The following is a 23295-nucleotide window of genomic DNA, read 5'->3' on the forward strand; positions in this document are numbered from 1 at the left end:
TACAATATTGAAAGCTCTAACGCTAACTGAAGGATGGTGATCAACTTTCCATTAAAACTGGAATGTTTTCCTCAAATTACTTCTCTTTTTAATTACTGGAAATTAAAATTCTGAGGTCTGTGTCCGCCCACTCACAGGTGATTGACATACCTTCCACTACACACTATGACTTCTTCTACAACATGTTTTTGTAAGCCACTGAAGGATTTAAAAATATGCAAAACAGTTACATAACATTTCTAAATTATTAACTTCTTTATGTGGCTTAGACACAGAGTTGGAGATATAAATGCCTTATGTAAGGTCTTATATTATTAAAGAGGACAAGTTTCAGTGGCGTATGTGCTGAGGTTCAAGTGTGGGCTCATAATTGCTTAAGAGATCCACGCTATTTATAGTTGTAGCACCCCACAACATTGACATCATGCAAATTTTTGTTATTCTAGCATCTGACTGGATCAACCTAACTCTGAATATGATTTTCCCTAAACTCACAGAGAGACAGTTCAAAGCTTTGCAGACTGGACTGTAGAATAAGTGAAATGCCAGTGACAAAGATTACGAGCCAGTGCAAATAATACTAAATACAATATTTTTTAGCCACCTAGTGGTGATGGCAGTGTCTTTTATTGGATGGATTACTGTGAAACAGATATCCATGTTCTCCTCAGGAACAGGAGTAACTTTGGTGATACCTACTTTTGATGTTTATAACCCAAAACCGCCAAAACGACATTTCCATCATCCTCAGCTGAACACTGTGTTTAACTAAATCTCAAGGTGTGTTCAGACAGAAAGCGATATGAAGTACGCCCTGCATCAGTTTCAAAGATTTCGCTCTGTGAGTTTCTCACTAAGTTGATGCATTAAGCCTCTGTATGATGTTTTTTGTTCACGCTGAAACATTTGACTCGTCATATTGTGCTAAATCTAGCTCTGTTTACTTAATTTGGATGTGTCTACAGTACAGAGATAGCTAGACATATAACAATTTCCCACAACAGTCCTTTTGAGACTACAAGCTCCTTTGAACCTGCAAAAGCACTCAACACACACTATAAGATTTAAAAGTACCAAAATTACAAGGTGTTACGAACACACCACACGAATATACATATTGACAAGAAATTCTTATTCTGAGCACCAGGTTTTCACCAGACTTTTCAACCATAATCCAAATATTATTTTGTCAATATTTTAATACATTTGAATGAATGTTGAATGAAACAAAATAAAATATAATTAAAAAAATCCTATTTGGCTACACCTTATTATTTCCTCATAAACCAACCCCTCAGTAAATATGCCCTTGCATTCACTTGTTCTTGTCCATCTGGAATAAGAGTACACTCAGTGAGGACATCAAGAACCTTCACAGCAGCCTCAGTTTGAGTGCATGCTCATTCAACATGATGCTGCCTCTTCACATATCAAGCCTGAAATATTCCCTTGTGTTGACTTGCTCAGTTCCTTTACCTGCGTCACTGAAGCCTAAGACAAGATGCTGATTGATTGCTTTCAGCAGGGGAGCAGTGATGAAAATATCTACAGTCCAGTGAAAAAAAGGAAGAGGCTATAAACACAGAACAAACACACACAAGCTAGTCTTTATAATGTATTTTGCTCAAATTTTCAATTTGCAGTACCTCAGCTGACCTAAGAGGGGTTATAAAAAACACCCTGTGACTTATTCATTTACTGTAAAAGCTACAGGAAAACTGAATTTGTAAATAAATGGCTCTTATCTCTTTGGTGACATGGTCAACGTCTCCTAGAAAAGTCATCAATAACTGTTAAATGCTTCCCTGCTGTTTCTCCACTTTAATTTGATCATCTTCATCTCCTGGTTCAAAAGCTTGTTTCTGAACAGTCAGGAAATGTTGTGCCACAGGTGAGGAACATTTCCAAATATGGACATTAGCGCTCCTCGGGTGGATGTTGTCTATGATGTGTGATTGATTGATTGAGGTTATCAATCATCTGGTTAGAACTAAGACAGTGAACAATAGTAGAAATAATAGCAAGGATATTTTTACTGTATGCAAGGTGCAGTTTAGCCAGGGCTCAGTACAAAGCTGACTGGCTAGTGAGCTCACATGCAAGTTATTTTTTTTAAGCATTGTGAAATTATCTACAAATATTTTACTGTTACACCTGTACTGTTGACATTTAACTGTTTGTGGACATTTATACACACATACAGGAAACAATCAGACCTTGTTTAGCCTCTCATGGGGTAGCTGTCTGGGTGCAGGTAATGGTGGACTCCTCTGGTATTTTCACTTCTTGTATGTCATCATTCAACTTTTGCCCTAACAACCTCAGCCACACACATTTCTTTTCATGGAAGTCAACTAATCAGAGTTTAGTAGGCAAGATTATGGCTGAGTTCAGATCAGTTACAGCCCTGAAAAATGCAGCCCTCTGCCCAAGCTGTTGTAAGTCGACTCACAGAAATGACTTTTTAACAGACGCATTTGTTCAATCATCATGTGCCACTACCACAGCTTTCGTATCCACTGAAATTTACATAGATGGGATAGAATCTATGGGCTGGAACAACAAAATGAAAGAACCCATCCACCAAGAAATGGGTTGATATGAACATAAAGTCAGGCTAAATGAAGAACACAGTGTGAATTCAGTTGGATTTCCACAACAGATTGTCAGCCAAGTGCCAAAATTGTCCGTTAGAATTTTATTACATCCACACTACGTGGACCAAACTCCGAGTTGTAGATTTGTGAAATTTTCTTATATCAGAATAACCCACTTGAGCTGTATCATCTCATTGTCAAGGGAGTCGCAAAACAAACACTCACAGGAGCAAACAGAAAACAAAATGGTGCCAGACACAACATGAAACACAATGAAAAGACCATCAGCTCAGTAACAAAAATAGCCGCAGAATAGACAAACTATTATTATCAAAACATTTTGAAATAAGCTAAATGAAGACACAGGAAAGTTATAACAGTTAATATCACATCTCATATTATATTAGTCTCTGTGTGACTCCCATATGCACACATGTAAATCCGATGTTTGCCTGACTTGGCTTCTCAATAATGCTTCCTGCCTTTTCAGATTTATAACACTTATTGTGGGCACAACTGCTGCGGTACTTCAAGCACGGGGAAGTCATAGCAACAACAAGAATGGTGAAAAGCAGAGAACAGCGAGGCTCAACATACAGGAGACAAATCCCATTAAAGACATGGGTGAATATCATTCACGTAAAGGAGAGTTACGTTCATAAGCTAATGCTTTTAAATATAATGTGCACTAAAACTGGGTTCAGATTCACACTGGCATTCAACAGTTTGCAATGAAGGTTATTCTTCCCCCAACACATGGGAGTAACGGAGAGAGAGAAAATCCTCTAGCCCTGTTGTGTGGATGCACTGCGTAGGCTGCCAGGGTCTTTTACTCAGGCTTCCAATAATATTGGTTAATTGCTAGATTTCTCCAGCTTCTCTCAACTTGCATCACGAGTAGGCGTGGAAGAGTTTACAGCAGGGATATATTGCTGCTGACAGAGTACAGTGTTCTCATTCTCTCTCTCTCTCTTAATTGTCATTCCCTGCTCACAGGCACATTTCTCTGGCAGATTCCCTTGAGAGAGGTTTCCCCAGAATCTACGTAAAAGGATTCCTTCCCACGCCATGGTCTTAGGAACATCTCATTTTCATCCTCCTGCGCTTTGCTCATGCACACACGCACTCCCTCTCACCCTGGCATTGTGTCCTCGTGTCTCCCTGTTCTCACTCTCGTGTTTTCGTTATCTCTCTCCCTCTCTCTCTCTCTCTACACTTTTTAACTTCTCTGGGCTTCTCTCTACTTTCCCACCCCCCCACCTCCACCCCTCCCCTCAGCACCCGCCCACCACCCCCCCTCATATCTTATAGATCCTCCGTGGGAGGCAGCATCTCCCTCACACTGCAGGCGTGGGCCCTTACTCTGACAAATGACATGCCGAGCCCACCAGCTTTGCGTGGGGGGGAAAAGCTTTAAGTTAAGAAGGAGGAATGGATTTGATTGGACGGTGGAACTCAGGGGCTGTATCTTGGCGAGCTGTATTTGATCAGGCTCAGGCGAGAAAGTGAGAAAAACAGGGAGAGCTGCGATACTATATCACACCTACAGTATGTTTTAAGAAATAATGACCACAAACCAAACACTGCTCAAAATGGTCAAGTTGTCAACTGTGACAATATAAACGTGTGGTAAAACATTAACCATGATATAGTGTAAACATTTGTCTGGGGCAGCCTGTAGCTTGAACTTGTGTTTGGATCTAGCTGATCTTTTACAATAAATCACTTACGGGTGTTCCTTGGCTAACTGCTGGGCCAGAGAAACTGCTGTAGGATCTCGGTCTAAGGCCAGGACTGTAACTTCAGGAGCTGTGTTCAGTATTGCTTTGGTATGACCACCACCTCCAAATGTCATGTCCAGGACCACCTACATGCGAGAAAGCAAGAAAACAACAACACGTTCTTCTCACAACAGGACTCCATATACATGATTCATCATCATCATCTTATCATCACAATGTTAGTGTTTAATTCTCAGTGGGGCACTGAATCTGTCTTATCTCATGGTACTTAAAATTGCAGATAGGCCTGTAAATGTAAGGTAGACTTCCTCAATATATATATGTATATATATATATATATATAGAGAGAGAGAGAGAGAGACTGAGTTGATGAAGAAGGTAGAAGGAATTTTTAATCAACAAATTACAATATTCTGCCTAATAGCTTCACAGAAGGCAAAGAGTAAGGTTAAAAATCCTCTACAAGCTCTTGTTATGTTGTTATTTTGTTCTGCCCTTTGCATTTTAAAAGGCTGTGACAGATTAAAAAATTATTGTGGGAACAGTTCATCTGGAAAAACCCACAAACACAAGATAAACATGACAGGGTCAGCATTTGTTTAATCGTTCTTTAAATTAGCTGTGATGTCTTGCAAGTTCTGGAAAATGTCAGTTGTTTCCCTTGATTTATTTTCAAGTCGACCAGCCAACTAAACCATTATTTACTGTATTCTCCCCTTTAGGAACCAAACACACCTCAATAACAAGACTTAGACATAAAGTCTGACAGCTTCAACCCTCACCAAAACTAAACATTTTGTTTCAGAATATTTCAAAGCTGTTCTGATCAATATCTTATAGGGACAGTGAATCAAATGACTATGTGTAATTCGAAAGCTGCTTTCACGTTGTCATTACCACTGGGAAACTGGATTTTTCTCAAAGCTCTGGCAGATCTGATGGGCACTCACTATTACAGAGGTGCCTGAAAACCAAACAAATATGGATGCATCATGGCAGCCAAAGACCACTGTTCAGTGTAACTGAACCAAAATCTAATGAATATGTTGTTGTGCTGTGTTTTATAGCTTATACACCAACTCTGCAACCATGTCGAACGTGAACACTTGCAAGTTGTTAACATGGGGATCTTTCCCATCTCTACCATCTATCTATACTGACCTTTATCAATTCAATCCATGAGATTATCTGATTTAATTAATGTTGTATATAAATACATCCCATGTGAAATGAAGGAAGCGTAAGCTTGCCAACCCCATGCCCACAATAAACTGCTAACACATTCAGCCTATGGTCTCCAGTTCATGGGGTCTTGTATTTGTGAATTCATGCTCTAAACAGACTGTTCACTCGCTGTTAGTGCAGGTGCATTTTATTTAAAGAATACCAGGGAATCACCAGTGTAATATGCTGCAGAAAAACCCATAAACCCACTGTACGCTATGTGATGAAATTTCGTCAGGTACGCACGAAAGGGTACGCACGAAATGCTGCGCTGATGTCTACATACCCAGTCTAGAAAAAGTATAATAAGAACTACGCGTTCATGGTTTCCTCAGATGGGTGTCTCGTAAAAATACAACTGTACCACTCTGTGACACCAAAGCAATGGTACCACTCTTTTTGTCATTAACTTGCTAGCTAGCCCCCTCCTCTCAGTCTGTCAGGTCAGAAAAATAAAAATCATGAATGAGTAGGAATGAACGCATTAAAATAACACCACATAATGGTTCTGCACTGCTGGTCTTTCATGTGTTGTGGTTTTGTTGGTGGATGTTGCTGCACTTGGCTAGAGCGATTTTTGAATAGCACTGTGAATGTAAAGGCCTTTTCACACTGAGGGGTTTTTTTTTTGTGCGATTAATTCGTACGTCAATTTATTTTTTCAAGCTGCTGTTTTTCCTGTGACTACTTTCACACAGAATGCAAATACTACGCAACAAAAAAGTGCAGATTTTTATTTTATTTTTTTCCAAAAGAAGGTTGATTTTTCTGAGCTTTCACACTGCGAATAAAGGCATCACAGGCGTTAGAGGCTGCTCTGGGTCAAAGGATCCCAGTAGTTGGTTCCCTGCCTCCTCAAATGTGGAGGTCACATCCTCAACAGAACCTCAAACCATCCTAAAAAAAATATGCCTCAACTGGCTGTGGTGGAGCTTTAGTTTCTGTATATTTGCAGGCAACTATCTCACATTTGTGTCGTGTGGTATTTAGAATTACAAACCTGAAATTAAACACTTGAATATTTCAGTGGGAATTCTGAAGCTGGATAATTTGGTCTCTACTACAGTATGTAATGAAGACTACCTTATTGAAGGTAATACTTATTGAAGATATACTTCACAGTGAATACTACAAGCCTTTAATTGCTCCAGAAAACATTCTGTTAAATTATCGTAAAACAAATGTGAACATTCTATTGGATATCTGCTCATGTAAGTTTTCATTTGCCCCCAGAAAGATGCGATATAGTAGCCCTGAATGTAGCATCACGACACTAGAAAACCCTGACATATAAGTAATGAAGCTGAAAATCATTGAAATAACTATTTCATGGTATTCTCAGATGTGCATGCCAGTCTTGTAATGTACTACCAGCATTTAACTGTGAAACTCAACTTATAAATCTTATTGTGAGGGGCAGGGAGTGGGGAAAACGTTTCATCAAGGAAATGTCCAATACCTGCCAACCATTCTGCAGCATCTTTGCTGTTCGTCAGGTAGGTGTTAACTCAGCTGTATCCAAGGCATAAGACTTGCAAAGCAGAAAACATCTCCTGTCCAGGAATATTTCTAATGTATTTCTTGACTGCCACTGCTACAAGAAAAAAAAAAGAAAAGAAAAATCCCAGCCCTGCGCTGACTGAACAGTCTGAGATTGTTTGAATAATTGGCTGCATTATGCTTTACTTTTTAGTTTTTAAATTTCTGCTCCGTGATTTATTATAATATCAGCAAATGGTAGGGAACAGATGTAAAATGACACAAAAGGAAATGCCAGCTATTCCCCACAAAAACATTAAACCTGTCGATCGATAGTGACGTTGAAGGTGGGGTGTGTGCGTGCATGTGTGAGGGAAGAAGTGATCAATGGCGGTTCCCTCTCCTTTCCAGCGCACAGCAGCAGATGGGGAGGGGGTGTGGGCTAGTGGGATGAGTCACACGCATAATGAACTTGCCTGTTGTGCTATTCAATACAAAAAAAGGAAAACGAAAACAGAAACACAAACAGCAAAGTAGGCTGGCTTTTATCAAAACAGTCGACACAGGCAACCAGGAGACAAACTGGTCCTCTACTGGAGTGTGCGCAGCACTTGTCACAACAATATTTTGTCACATCTTAAGGAAGCTGTGGCCAAAAGAACAAAAGGTAAAGCCTGTTTATTTCACTGGTGTAAATGACAGCGCAGACTGTCAGCAGATGCTCAATATTCTTCGAGGTGGTTGGTTGGAAATGTAAATACTGTATATTTATTCACATTTGTATCACTGCTGCACTGAGCACAGACACGATCCATCTTTATGAGGTTTAATACAAGTTTCACCCCCTTCACTCACTCTCTCTCTCACACACACACAAACACACACAGAATAAACTAAGCTAAAAATTACGTGCATCCGACCCGAAATTGAGAATTGAATGTTTACAAGGTCATTTATAAGGTAAATTGAAAATCTAGTTCCTTCGCCCTGAGGGAAAACAAGCTTCTTCAAAAAGCCCTGAATGCTGCTGTGAAAATCTCCCCTCCTTTTCAAAAAGTCTGCTACTTCTGCCACCAGATGGACAAAACAACTTCTTGAAAAGATTTTGTGATAATGGGTTTGGCATTTTGCGATGATGATTGACACCAAACTTGGGAGTGAGTCATTCGCATTGATATTTCATACAGAGGGGTGTCAGCGAGGCTCGCACCTATAAGCCGGGCCTTCGCAGAGAAAGCAGCAGACTGGAATTAAGCCAGACCTCAACATGGGTCATCTCTAAATACAGAGATGATAACTTAAATTAACTGTAATTAACTGTAGCCTTGTGTTTTGTGCTCTTGCTTAGGGTGTGTAATATCTGCCTTTCCCAGCAGAGGGAATAGGAGAGTTAGGAGTGGTCCGAGTGGTGCAGTCCAACAGTGAAGCTGCAAGGTGCTATAATGCAGGACACTTCAGCAGTCACCCCACAGCATTCTTAATGAGAGCTTTTCTTCCAAAAAGGAAAAGGTATACACATAATAGAATCTCATTTGGTATGTTACATCAAAAACATGAGTAAGAGCATCTATTCAGAGAGATTTTACAATCATATATAGTGTGGGAAAGCATAATTTTTTGCATCAATGAGATTTTGCAAACATAGTACAGCTCATACAACAGTAAATAATATCCCAGCCATACGGAAAAAGGGGCCTCATATCACGTCTTCTTATGGTTGAATTCATTAGGAAAAGGGGAACAGGAACCTGAGAGAAGCCTGAGTACTCACCTAAATCCTACTTGTGACTCCCCAGCCCAGGTCAGTTACAGTGGGGGATCTAAAATGTCATTGAGGGGAGTTTTTACAGATCTTGTTACACTAACACACAGACCATTAGGGAGACAGATACACAGGTACAGGATCGCTTTTCTTGTCGCGTCCGTTGCCATGGCAAGAGTGGAGGTAACCGGTTTGCATTTCTTTCTCTGTCACACAAAGTTCATGGCAAGACATGAGCGTGCACAAATTTTGGCAGGTTTGCAGCATGAGAGCGTGGTATGGAAAGATGAAAGGTGGAGGTTGTGATTATGGGAATGACGTGACTTTACCTACTGTGGAGAGTAGTGAAGTGTGTACATACCTGGCTGGCCATAGCTTTTGTGAACTTGACTGTGGATATAAATCTCACACTTAAAACTGCTGCTATGCTGTAATTATATAAAGATTATCAACAACACACTTATGCCTGAACCACCTTATTACAGCTTCAGTCTGTTTCTCTGCAGCTTACCTCCACATGTTGATGTTAACTTTAAAAGGGTGTAAATAAGTTCTTCCCCTCTCTGCTTTACTTAAACAAATGTAATAGGTGTGTGCATTGGTCTTGACGACAGAAGGTGGAGGTGGGGGTGCACAAAACAGATGGCCAGTGAGAGCAGACAAACTCAAAAGGCATGAAAGCTTCCCCGCAATTACTCTGTCAGGAGATTATGCTGATGGCGAGCAGTGATGTCTGAGATGCATGTGGTCTAAATTTAAAGTGCGCTAAACATACTACCTGTGTGTCTGAGAGCAAGAGAGACAGTGAGTGAGTGAACAAGTGATACAGGAGCACAACAATGTTGACAAAACTCTTTGCCAGAGGGCTCCTTCCAAATGCCTTCCTATATGTTGAGCTAATCTCTCTTTTGTCAAAGGAATGCTGCAGAGTTACGACAAATACTTTCATTCCTCATCTATTCAGCACTGTTTGTGCTCCTTTGGCATGAGTTTAAATAAAGGCACCTGAGGAATTATTTGAGGTAGGTAGGACAAGACACGTCTATACGCGTCACAACAGCATTTTGTTGATGTACCTCCAAAAACACCCACCTGAAGTATGTCTGATGTAGGTCATTTCCAAACCACATATATTTACCAATGAGGAAAAGTTTATTTTCTCTGATGTGGTTTTAAGATTTTGGGGGTTTAAAAACCGTATAATTAACCTCCAGCCATAGGTAATGGTTCCATACTTTCCTCCTGTAAGTGGGTGTGGTTGTTTAGTTATGACAGGTTTGTTTTTGTAACATGTTGATGAAAAGCACCTGTGGTAGATGTGAAGAATTAAATGGTACTGGGTTTTATTTATATCTATGTAAAACATGTGGCTGTACATATGCAATGCATTTTAGTCTATCAGCCCGTCCCTCCTGTTGGTCCAACACTTTGGTCTGCAGTTAAATGTCATGAACACTAATGAATAGAATATTGCCGTGAAATTTGGTGCTGATAATCATGCTCCCCAAAGGATAAATTCTAATTTGGTGAAAGTTATCACGCTAACTGTATGTGACGAGTGATTAAATGTGTACTGGTGCCTGGTCATTTATGCATTTGAATATATTCATGACTCATAACTACATAAGGCTATCAAATATATATGATTTGTCACACTTGTTGCATCTGGGACTTTACACACATAGATTCTCCTCATGGCCCTTCAGAAACTATCTGTTGCTTTTAAAGGGGCTGAGAGGAGATGGTGTTTAATGTGATTAAATGTTATTGAAGCCCAATGTAAGTTCACCTACAAATAATGTGTTTATTCAAATTGGTCTGTGTCCAAATGCATAACATTTGAGCCTATTGTACTTTTAATAAGACTAGAAGAGAAAGACATTGCTGTGTTTACATATGTTATTTATCAGTGTCAGTCACTGCACTGTTACCTGCGCTGCTCACGTTTTTTTTTATTTTTTAAAGCAGGCTGGATCTTGCTGTTTGTTTTGCTGGAAATGTTCCCACACCTGGCAACATGTACACACAGGTATAACAAGGCTGATAAAGGTTAACACTGCTGGAGATCAAACAAAATCTAATGAGGGCAGGATGCTACATTCAGGGCTACTATATAAATCCAACTAACATGTTCACACACATTTCTGAGAAGTTCCCACTTTACTGCTGATGATTCATTCAACAATTCATGCTCCCAAGAAGATACCAGAGCCAAAGGGATGTCTCCAAATTGCTCATTTAGTCCTGCCAATTCAGAAAAAGTATTAAGCTTAGAATGAAATGCCACAGTTATAACAAATTTTAAAAAAATCATATTTGACATCTTCATCGCTTTAATTAAATTAATGTTTGATTAGTCAGCACCAGTCCTGATATGATAAATCACAAAATACAGCTGTCATGATTCTGTAAAGGAAGCAAAAGCGAAGCTGGAACTGCGAGTCGAGCATCTTCCCCTGAGGAAAATGTGACTGGGAAAGAGAGCGGCTGAAGAGTCATGGACTAACGGAGACTAGTAGTAAATGTGTATCATTTACTGTGCAGCCATATCCACAGTGACATAGTGTATATGCTGCAAAAAATGGCACTGTGCAGCTTTTAATGTCAGCCATGGACCCTTAAAGTAAGGACCTCTGAGTAATGTCCAGTATTAAAGTTTCTGATGTACACAACTTCTAAGAAAAATATCTTCTGCTGACTTTGTTCACAAGCTTTCTGTTTTGGGAAAACTGTTGACAATGTCACAAATACTGACCGGGCATTCCTGGCTAAACTCTCTAGCCAGTGTTATGTCCTTTTTCTAGAGACATCCTTTTTTGGGTTGGCTGCAACAGAACATAGGCTATTGGTCTACAGATGTGTGTAGTTCTCAGTGTAGCACAAGGCAGAGAACATACTGGAAAACTATCTAAACAATTTCAGGAAGCTGGCTAGTCTGTGTGTCATGGTGTGTCCCCACACCATATATAGCAAATTTCAGGCACAATCTGGGCTGTTATGAAACACATAGACATGGATGTCTTTATGTTGCTTCTGGTTCATAAAGGTTCATAAAGTCATGGACATAAAACCTAACTGTGTCTGTGGAGAAACAAGTAAATCGATAGTTCTGATCAAATATATAACATTTGCCTATGCAAAATACTGTTTAGGTCTACATAAGTAGTACCAAACAACCATTTTTTACAGTTCCTTCTTGGTTATTAGAAAAAGCCCTACACAGATACACAGTGTAATATTAAACACCTTTATGTTGGAAGTCAACAAGACAGGACAAAACACTACGTAAAGCATAACAACTGATAAAAATGTCCTGATTTACAAAAGATAAGAGGGGAAAGAATGGGGACATCTCCTCCACAGAGTCTGTTATTTTCTACCTTAAAGACGCCTCTGAAAGTACAGGATAAAGGTTGTGTTGGGGTGGAAGAGTGTGAAGCTGGGGGTCTGATGAAGAAGCGGGGAAAAGCACTGGTCTATGTAACCAGAAGTCCCTATGTGATAAAAATCTCAGAAAGAAAGAACACAGAAGTGAAGGCACTTCAATAAGGAACTTCTACTAGCTTACCTGTCAGACAACACTGTAATGTAAATTCAAAGGCTACTCCACAGCTTCATTTTTAACAAAAACACTTTTTCTCTTCAAATACTATAATACTGTAACAGGTCCATGATCATGAATATACCTGAGTATGACTGCACTACATGATTATGCTGCAGATTAGCTGGTCTCTGGAATGAGGAAAAATAACCAGATTTAATCTATGCTTATCATTGAAACCTGCACAAGTACTTTTGAATTAGTCAATTTGACACAGTTAGTGCTTCTATTTTTCCAAAAGGTGCATGAGCAGAGGCTCTGGTTAATGTGACTTCATCTGTATGGAGGCCCCTGGGTGACAACCAGCGTATGGAAAACTGAAAACTTCACTAATCTGAAATAATATAATGATCACCTGTGGTAAAAGCTCAAGACTATCAATAGATCCTCCAGCCTTCAGCTCAGGTGAATCATTTTTACCATTTTGTACATAAGTGTGCAATGATCTCTGTCCAAGGTGCTGATCCTGGGACCGCCGGAGACGTGGGAGCTGTCAAGAAACTCAACATTGTCCCTCATGGTAGGCAAACTGGTGACAATTTTTTTTTTTGCCTGTAGGTGTGAATGTATCATTTTGCATTGCTGGAACAGGCATTCCTGTGGGAATGAGCACCACAACAGATATACCACTCACATTCACTGTACTGGGCTGGCAGCAGAAATCTCAGACACATGTCAACAAAACTGAATGTATGAGCATTGGACTATGGCTATAGACAACTACAGCACGTATATGTTTTGTCATATTGTGGGTGAACTGAGCCTCAGTTGCTCATTCCTAAACAATACAACAACACAAATAAAAGAAATATAGTAAACTTCCAATAGTTCTGCTGCTGCTACACTCAGTGGCTACTTCATTAGGTACACCTAGACAACATACTGCATTTTATGGCAGAACAATTGTAATGTATTGCATTAGACTGTTACAGACAGTATTTCCATGTGAGAAACAATATTGGTAGACAATGGGAGGGGTGTAATCATATGCATACCACATATGTGTTATGCATATGATTATAGAAAATGACAAAATGTCACTTTGGTCAGGTTTGGAGCATATCAGCCTACCTACTTAAATAAATCTGTGGTTTGGAGTCATCATTGGTACACCCAAACAACTTGATGGTGTTATCAACTTTGGTGGCATGGCAGCGCAATCAGTCAAGAGTCTCAAGTAGGATGCCAGGTTAGAAGACCTAAGGACTCTTAATTTAGTGGATAGTTGGGTTGTTATTTGTCTTACTGGAATGACTGTATTTAAAACTATTGCTTTTACTGACCCTGTAGCACAGAGGAGGACATGAAGATATACTGTGTCCTTCCTAGAAGTTCCCAGTGCCATTAAAAACACCAGCCCCTCCCAAGCACCTGCTTTTACATGATGTGTTGCTCAGTTTTGGACGGATCTTACATGCTTCACTTACAGCTACTGATATATTATGAAGCTTCTGGGAATACTGTAATCTCTCCTCACTCTACTCACCTCAAAGCAAACACCATTCATGTCCTCACATTCTCTTCCTATTCCTTCCATTTCTTTCCTTCCTTCCTTCTTCTCCTTTGTTTTCCGTTTTTCTAACCACCACTCTCACATGATTCATACCAGCTCTGCCTTTGTTCTATGGTTACATTTGTTATATTTTTCAATAAAAATCTGCCTGCAAAGAGGAAAACCCCAGTCCCCATCCTCCTCTACATAAAGCTCATAAAGCCCATGTCAAGCATCCGCCCACCTTAAGGAGTCCTGAGACTGGCTCTTACACCACGGTGGTGCTGAGGAGATCCCTGGAGAAACAGGGATAGCAGGCACTTGTATCTTCTCTGAAACTATGAGCCAATAACTCAATATTTACTGTACGTGGGCAATCCAAGGCAACGATTAGTCTTTCTACCATATTTCATAGGCTGTTCGCATTCTGAAAGAGTAATCTAAAAGTAATTAAATTTTAAAAATGATGAATTAATTTAGCTGCTCGGGGAACTGTTTTGATGAAGAATTAGACTTTATTTCTGTCAAAATTAAAACACAGCTCAATGTACTTAAAGCAGCAACTTTAAAGTCTATTCTTAAGCATTAGTAAATTTGTTCATATGTGTTTCAGTTGAATTTGGGGCCTCTGCAAGACCAAAACATCACAGATGCAGGGGATTATCATCTGCACTGCAAGGCAATCACATCATCAAGCAACAATCTGTGTGTCAAAATGATATGAATGGCATTTTTATTTACCTTGCATGTTGTCAGGCTTTGCAAACCAAGTGATTTTCAGGGGGAAGAGTAAAGCATTGTGGGGATCTGATTTGGAGGGAATGAGTGACAGCTGGGGAAGAACTGATTGGACACTGAAAGAAACGGAGAGGGAGGGACCTCTACTGTGTGCATGAGTCATCACTCTCCACCCCCACCCCCCAGCCAAACTGTCTGTTTTTGTCTTGCAGGTTGGAGATTTACTGAGCTACATTTTCTCTGCTGGAAAGATTCATTTTCGCATAAAACTGAATGCAGACCCGTAACAAGCAAATGATAGTGAGTAACATCATGACTAAGATTTACAGGAGCATTACAACAAAGGCCCAGTAACTGTTAAAAATTACTTTACAGTTATTACAAGATATCCTAAATATAAATGTATGTGTTTGATTAGAACAATGTGAATGTTTAATGTTACTGTTCATCATAACACTTTCATACATCAGGAGGGTGCTGAGTCTGCTAAAACATAGTTAGACTAGGATACATTTTTCACATGTTACTATACCAGCATGTCTGTCTTAAACTATTAACTAACTAAGGATTTAACACCTGAAGATTTATGAAAAATGACACCTGCCTAATCCTCAGAACAGATTCTTGTGAATACCCAGCATACTGGCTCCATGATACCCATCCTTACGTCAGCAAAGACCACAGCCTCACTCTTGTGCTCTGTAGCTGTGGGAGACAGCTGGTCATGATAATCAAATTAATGTTTCCCACAGTCTAGCAGGTTAGTTTGGGGTTGAAAATTGAGGGAAGAGGGTTTCTGTGTATGAAATCCTCCTCGTTACTTTGGTAAGTCCACACAAAACACAACAGTCACAGCTGAGGTGGCATATAAACATTCAAAAAAATATATTTATGCATAATTTGACATCTTTTTTATTAAAAAAAAAAAGATGCCACACATTATTATTTTACTCTGTTGGTTGTAAGCCAAAGAATAACTTTGGTAAAATTACTGCTGCAATATGAAAGTCCTCATCCACTAAAACTGTGTTTTGCTTATAATGATTTTACATGAAAATTTGACCTTCACTGTGCAAAATGATGTACAGTATGTAGGCTGTTTTCACATTCATCTGTTCTCTGTGTTCTCCTTAAATCTGAGTTTAACAAATGCACATACGAGCATGTGAAATCACAACTGGTTTCGAAGCTAATCAAGGTTCAGTATTCAACTCAAAAAAACAAGAATCATCCAGTGCACATAGACTGAGAATTAACTTTTCATTGAAGTAGAAGACATCTTGGGACCAGCAGTTAAATTTTTGAAATGAAAAAGAATCAGATTTGTGTTAATATAATCAAACTAAATGTGTTGTGCTGTAGAAAGGAAATCACATAGCACAATATTATGTAGTTTAAGAATCTGTAGCCAATCTTACACTGTAAGTACACTGTAAAAAATATAAAAATTGTAAGAGCATTTTCTGGTTTGCTGCTCTGATTGTAAAAGGTAGGGTGACATTTAGGCAACGATAACTTCTTGGTTAGAATTAACTAATGGTTAGGTTTAGGTAACTACAACTATTAGAGTAAAGTTAAAGAAAAGGTTAAAGGAAACAAATGTTGAGTTTGGATAGGAGAGGAGATGCAAACCCTGGTCTCAATTGTCAAAGGAATGCGATATATTGCCTTTCTTCCATATGGCATTTGTCTGCCGTGTACGTCACTCTACCTCGAGCTTTGGCACTGAATGTAAACATAGGCTCCTTTAAGCAGTGTGAATTTCCGATGCTGTCTTTTTTTTTTCTAAAGGAAACCATCTTGACTGAACATGGAAACCACTTGCATGCTGTTGTTTTGACATGCTTACATATCTTAGTTTTTAAAATACAAAATATAGACTGCTAACTTCCAGTGGATAGGAAACACCACTGACTGCGACAGAAATGCCAAAAGGGCTATTTCTTTGTTTTAACAGGAAACAAGAAATCAGGTCAAATATGATGCAGTGGATCTATTCAAAATGATTACGTGCTTCATTGGTGCCTGCTCTGAAAGATATCTCTTAAGTGTGATATTACTGTCAATATAGTGCGCCAAGGAAACAATGCAAACTACATAAAGCCCAAGAGGAAACAGACGTGACACTGAAAAGAGGGGGTGGAATCATCTAACTATATTCACAAAATGTAAAGAAGCATCTGGAAAGATGGCTTTCTCTCCTGAAGGTGAATTTCATGGTACTAAAGGAAGACAAAAGAAGAACAGGGCCAAGTCCATTAGGGAGTGCAAAGAGGAGTCAAGCTAAATGAAGGCCTCGTGGTGGAAGGCATGGTAATAGGGAAAGGGCATCTAGAGGCATTTAAGAAGACGCTTCCAGTAGTTTGAAGACTGGGTTGACAATACAATAAGAAATAAAAGGAACTAGGGAATGGGGTGGGGGCAGTGGGGATGTCTTGGGGGAGGGGGTAGACTTGGAGGGAGGCTTCATCGTGCAACATTCTGTGCTGATATTTGATAAAGTTGCCCTTGGCCTTTTAATGACTGGTGCTATACTCATTCTCTTTTGTACTTACAGTACCTGTTAAAATATCCACAGATTAAAGCTACAGTGAAAGCTACAAAAAAAGACTAGATATACTGTAGGTATACCTGGTACTGTTTTCTGTTTTCCTTATTGATTGCCTCTGTGCCAATGGGTGGCCATACCAATGGTATGAGCCTATTAATCAGGCAGAATTGCCATTTAGTTTCACTTCATTATCTGTTCTGACAGAACTGTTTTGCCCTAACCAGTACGTAGTGAGTGATGCCACTTTGAGACAATATTTGTTATCTGCTAGGAACAGATAACAAATGTCTTGTGGATCAAGCAAATAAGTCAATTAAAAGCTAACAGTATCCATTATAGGTCAATTTTATCCATGCTTCTAGATGTTATGGGCAGCTATTCAAAGAGCTGCAGCCAGTCTATCATAGCATTAGCATAGGATGGTTACCGATTTAGATTGTCTCACAGTCTATATGGTCACATTGTCCATCCCTTAGCTTAATTTGCTAGCACAGAGACTGTAATTCATAACGGTGGAAATCACCAAAGGTCAGACTTTGAGCTGCCACTAGAACAAATGACAATCAGTCACCTCCAGGTTTTCAATCTCTGACATCAGTCTTTTTAGCCTTTGGGGAGTAGTGGTCAGTCTAGAAGCCTTAGGCTGCCTGGAGGGTACGTAAGCTTGTGTGTGAGGGCTGTATCTCAGCATGACGCTGCTGATACAGTGAGGGTACTGACAAGAGGATGAGGCAAGCCTCATGGGACTTCATGTGAGAACTGATGCATTGGTCCTAAGAAAGACTTTACCTCAAATGGTTGAGATGGGACAAGACTGTGCCCGTTGTGTTCAAGGAGAACCAAAGTATTTAAGAGAGTTGTATTTAGCAAGGTGTTTGTAATTTAGTTTATATAAACCAACGAGCCCAAGCTGGGTCACTCTGGTTAAACTGTGAAGGTAGACATGGTGTAGGAACAATGAGAGGGAAGCCAGGAAACTTCTGTTACTGGTTTAGGTCAGTAGTGTCATGTAGTGTTGAGCAGACATGCTCTTCCCTGCCAAATTAGTCAGGAAACAGAGTAGGCAAGAAGCCGGAGTGCCCCAGCTGAGAACAACAGCACTTCATCTGGATGCTGCTGGGAATATAGATAATGTTGGTTACACAGATAAGGTCAGTGCAAATGACTTTTATCAGAAAAGGTGGGACAGCAGTTTAACAAAGATCATTTAGATGCGGGAATACATGCTGAGGAAGATCAGTAAGAGAGTATACGTTGTACCTGTTTTAAATTACCTTCAGTATAAATTAGAAAAACACCTGAGACCTGGGTATATAATACTATCTGGAGGGATTATACAACTGAAACAATTCTCAACTCAACAACTCTCTGTTTTGACACCCAGTTAAAAAACAGAATTACCCAAATCACTTTTTGTGATATGGATCGCACCTTTTAATGACACTACACAGAAAGAAAGTGTGTAAGCAGTTAAGGACTCTTTTACCTACATCATGGCATCACCACACATCCTCAGTGTTTACAATATAACAGTCGGTTAGTAACACTTGCAAGTGTGGCTAGGCTTCACAGTAGACAGTAGTGATACAGCAAAATTATATATATGAGAGGAAGCATGTTTAACATGACAAAACATTTACTGCAGCATTGAGTTGTACTGTGATTTCCCCCGATAATGGCATCCAAGGCATCAAACTCAGTTAAAAACAAGTGTAAAATATTCACCTTGTGCATGGGAATATAACAAAAATACAAAAAAATCACCCTTTCTTCAAGTGCAAATTTGCTTAAGATCAAGGTGTTCTTTGCTTTCAGCTTATTTTCATAGTCTAATAGAACCTTTTGATAACAGCCAGAGTCAATCAGAACAAAAAGAATTAAAATCACAGTAAATAAATCTAAATGATACATAAAGCTTAAAAGTGATAAATAGTAACTAGACTACATGATAAATGTTTTGATATATAATTACCCTGAACATATTTAAAAGAAAGACCACCGAGATAATGCAGTTGGACCTCACGCAAACATCAATTGAAGATGTGTTGCAGGAATGAGTCATCTCAATCCAGCTGTCCACAGGGCATGTATCTGATTAGCATATCCACACTCGCACACCAGGAACAAATGTAAATATTGCAATAAAACCTGCTCTAATAGTATCAATTCAGCATCACAGATGGCTTCCAGTTTATTTTTTACGAAGTTTAGCTATATTGGATGCATGTGAGCATAGACTTAAACAATTTCAATAATTGTTATTAAATCTATATGTAAATATAACTCTCAGTAACTGATATTGTACCAGCACGCTCTTCTCCAGTTTACCCCTGTGCCATACGCTGTTATATGATGTTGTGTGGATGTATCAGTTGTAAAGAGTGGTTCTCTCTCTCTCTGTTTCTCTCTCCCTCTCTGTCTGTCTCTCTCTCATACACACACACACAAATGCACAGACACACACAGTCAGTGCTGTTATAGCAAATACAATCAAACATTAATAAAGTGCAACATTTGGGAAATTATTTACTTTAGCGGAGCATTTAAGTTTTATTGGACAATATACTGTACTGTAAGGGGTAAGATACAGCTTTGTAAGCAATGTAACAAAACTGAATGGTGAGCAAATATAGTTTTGAGGCTGGGAGGTATGTTTGCTTGAGCTAAGCTATGATAGACACCATCTGCTCAGGTGGGTGCAGGAAAGCTTGCTTTATTTGTTTAACTTGTTGTTCAAGTGAACCTGAAGCTGAAGAATGTGTAAGATGAAAGGGCTAAAACAACCCTACAGGACAGTGTGGTGAAGCACCCACAAAGGGGTTGTCTGCTCAGCAAGGCTGAACGATTTGGCGCTCTGTAGACTGAGGCACCCCATTTGGCTAATGAAGTCCCAGACTGTCTTCACACCACACCCCCACCCACCGCTCCACTATGAAATGTTCTACTCATGAAAGTAATGAGGCAGGGAGGGAGAAAGACTCTTCTGGCCACTGATAACCTCAGACTAAACTTGCAACCTTACGAGACAAGGGCCTAATATCTGGCCGTCAATCAGCCCCAGCATCCCTGGCTGGAGTGTTTAATTACAAGGATCAATTATTTACCAGCCTCCTCTTTCACTACTCAGTGCTCCCAAAAAAGGAGTGTAAAGAAAAAAAAAGAAAAAAAAAAAACATTGGCAAGACTCAGAAGTTGTTGTGGTGGCAAATTTAGTACAGCGAAAACAGTAAGTTGCTTGCTTCAGATAACACAGATAGTATTTATTCAATGCATTGTGTATGACAGGTGAGTTAGAAGAATGGCTATACAACAACGTTCTATAATTAAATTTCATATTTTAGCACCTACAAGTACATAACTGATTAGAGAAGCTGAAAATAGCAATAAAATATAATTGTAAATTTCTTGGGTATTCATAAAATCCATGTTCACTTACAACAGCTACAAAACTAAAATCAAAATAAATAAAACTTCATTTATAAATAGCCTTTTTTTAAACAATACAAAAAAAGGATACAAAAATAGCATCTTCAGGATGCAACTACTGTGAGTCCCTGTACTTTATATTTACTCCTAAAGCCATTGCTTGACTTCAAGCTGCATGTCCCAAACAGCAACTGCAAGGCTTTTAACTAATTTGAAGAGACAAGATCATATTACCCCTCTGCTTGTATTAACAACAGCGCTTCACCTGGCTGATGCTGGGAATATATGTAAGGCAGATAAAGCCACAAAAAGGGACCTTTTATCTGACATAGTGTGCATCTAAAATGCTGCAGCATATTAGTTGACAATGTCCAGAAAGAGAGTGTATGTCACACATATTTAAATTTCTACTTGGTGCCTGTCTGTTTTACAGCAGAGGTTTTATAGATATCAAGTTTCTAAATAGTCTTGCACAAAAGTACATAACATTCCCTGTACTGTAGACTTAGAGGGTTATTCCTCACCTCGGCTGGCCCAAAATTCAGCTGGAAGACTTTAAACTAATGTAACAAGACAACATGATATTAACCCTTTCTAGCCCTTCTTCACAGCTGGTACACTCAGTACCTGTTTAAAAAAGGATCCTGCACTCACATTAGCACTCACTGACAATTACGCATCTTTTTTCTCTGACAACCCCTATATGTATATTATATATTCCACAAAAACCAGCTGTGCTGTCCACTGCACAAAACCACATTTAATGTAAACATAAAACAGATGGTAACTGTTTAAGTACTTAGGCTGCTGCACAATACCTTCCCTACTCTGTGTTCTATCTTACATCTAAAAATGCAAAAAAAAAAAAAAAAAAGAAAAACATTGAGAAGTAGCAGCTGGTGGAGTGTTTTGTGGTCATCTATCCATAGAACAGAGTGCCTCTTCATGTGTCCGAATTACAGCCAGCCAAATAACCCAAATAACAGGGGGAAGTGAAAAATGCAGCACTCAACTAAGTCTGCTGTGGTTCAGGGCCTTAACAAGCTACAACACCTGTGATTTGTGGTTTGCCTGTTTTGCTGTGTTTTTGTGCTAGATTTCCATTGTCATCATGAGTCTAGCCTGGTTCGTGCTATTTTTGGGGTGCAAGCTCCACATCGACCACCTGCTTTCTACATAAGCTGGCTTTAATGCTTCTGTTACTTTCACGATGACCCCAGACTTAACATTACAGTGCTTTGGTAGCCCTAAGAACAGATTTATACTCTTATGAGTTCTTTGAATTTCTACTGTTGTTGCCTTTGGATTTGCTTAATAAATACTGATATAAGTGTATCAGCATTTAATAAATCATGTTATACACGTATTTTAACCTTTCAGCAACAATATTATATGTATGCATAAATAAATATAACAGTTCAACTTAGAAATCATAAAATGCTGTCATACATTCATCAATACTAACATATTTTTAAGTATTGTTAGAAACAATAAATCTTCTGTCACATTAGCAAATGACTAGGATATACCTTTATACAGTGACTGAGATCAAAAAGTACAGGAATGAAATTAAACTGTCCAACCAATATTTGTTATTTGCCTAAGCCTGCTTAAAAATCATTTGACTGTTGAGAGACTCTGATATTGATCCCAAAAAAGTAGGTTTAACACTTATGGCCTCATTAATTCCACAAGGGGGAGTGTGTTGAGACTGAAATGTAAGAGTAGGCAGCTCGTTTCTCCTTCCACAGCAGCACAGGGTTTCTCCCCTGGACTCTCAGCTGATGGCTCATTAATCTATTCTAGAGGAGGTCCCCTACGCAAGCAGTCTGCGCCAGTGGAGGACTCCTCATGCTTCGTCCTCTTCAGCACAATTGTTTTACTTTACTATGAGTATTACTGAGTTAAAGAGGAGGTTTCAAGAACATTTTTTTAAAAAAAAGAAAACCTAAGCCCCCCAAAATGTGAATTTATTATTGCTGTTTCACAGCAGCAAAGTTTAAAAACTCCATATAAGCTGTATTTTTTTAAATATTAAAACTGAGTTCAGTGATTTACTGTAGTTTTCCAGAGGTGTGTTCCAGTGAGCATCACGACTGTGTTACTCTGTACAGCTTTCAGCTTATTGTCTTGGTTTGGAGGACTGTCTAGCTGAGTCCCTCCAGCCCTCACTAACCTCCCCAGATGAAGTTCATTGGACAACTCAGACGCAGTCAGCAATTAAGGAGTCTGGAACCAGGCTACCAAATACTTAGAATCACTTGCTTCTTGTGCTCTGACACTATTTCACCTGCAGCAGATACAATGAGTGTCCTAGTTTTAGTTAATGAAATGTCCCAGCCTACCCCAACGACCATAATGAAATCTTCAGTCATCCTTCAGCTGAGTAAAACTAGCAGCAGTAATGGGGCAGAGCTGTGTATTTTGGTGTTTGCAATAATTTTGTTACCAACATCAGCAGCACCTTTGTCTGGAATAAAAACATGTTCATCTTCTTTGTCTTTCTCCACTTGCAGAGGAAATGGAGAGATTCTTGATTTTGCGGTACTTGCCCGAAGTACTTTTATCAATACTATGGATCTGCACGCAGTCCCGCAGCTCTGTGAAGCTTAGGTACAGCAGACAAGCTGACAATGACAACGCTAAGATACTGATGTTGAGCGGGCATAATGTTTACCATGTT

The 23295-nt window shown here is 39.3% G+C and overlaps 1 protein-coding gene across 2 annotated transcripts in view; it reads right to left on the reverse strand.

Annotated features, from left to right (window-relative positions):
• The window catches only part of mettl15 (methyltransferase like 15), a 42419-nt gene that overhangs the window by 14813 nt on the left and 4311 nt on the right, over nt 1–23295 (reverse strand). For both annotated transcript variants that reach the window (XM_018686329.2, XM_018686330.2), the window contains exon 3: nt 4328–4464. In XM_018686329.2, coding sequence (XP_018541845.1) covers nt 4328–4464 — 137 coding nt within the window. The remainder of the gene's footprint in view (nt 1–4327; nt 4465–23295) is intronic.

The sequence above is a fragment of the Lates calcarifer genome, linkage group LG2 (genome assembly GCF_001640805.2).
Source record: "Lates calcarifer isolate ASB-BC8 linkage group LG2, TLL_Latcal_v3, whole genome shotgun sequence".
NCBI classification, from domain to species: domain Eukaryota; kingdom Metazoa; phylum Chordata; class Actinopteri; family Centropomidae; genus Lates; species Lates calcarifer.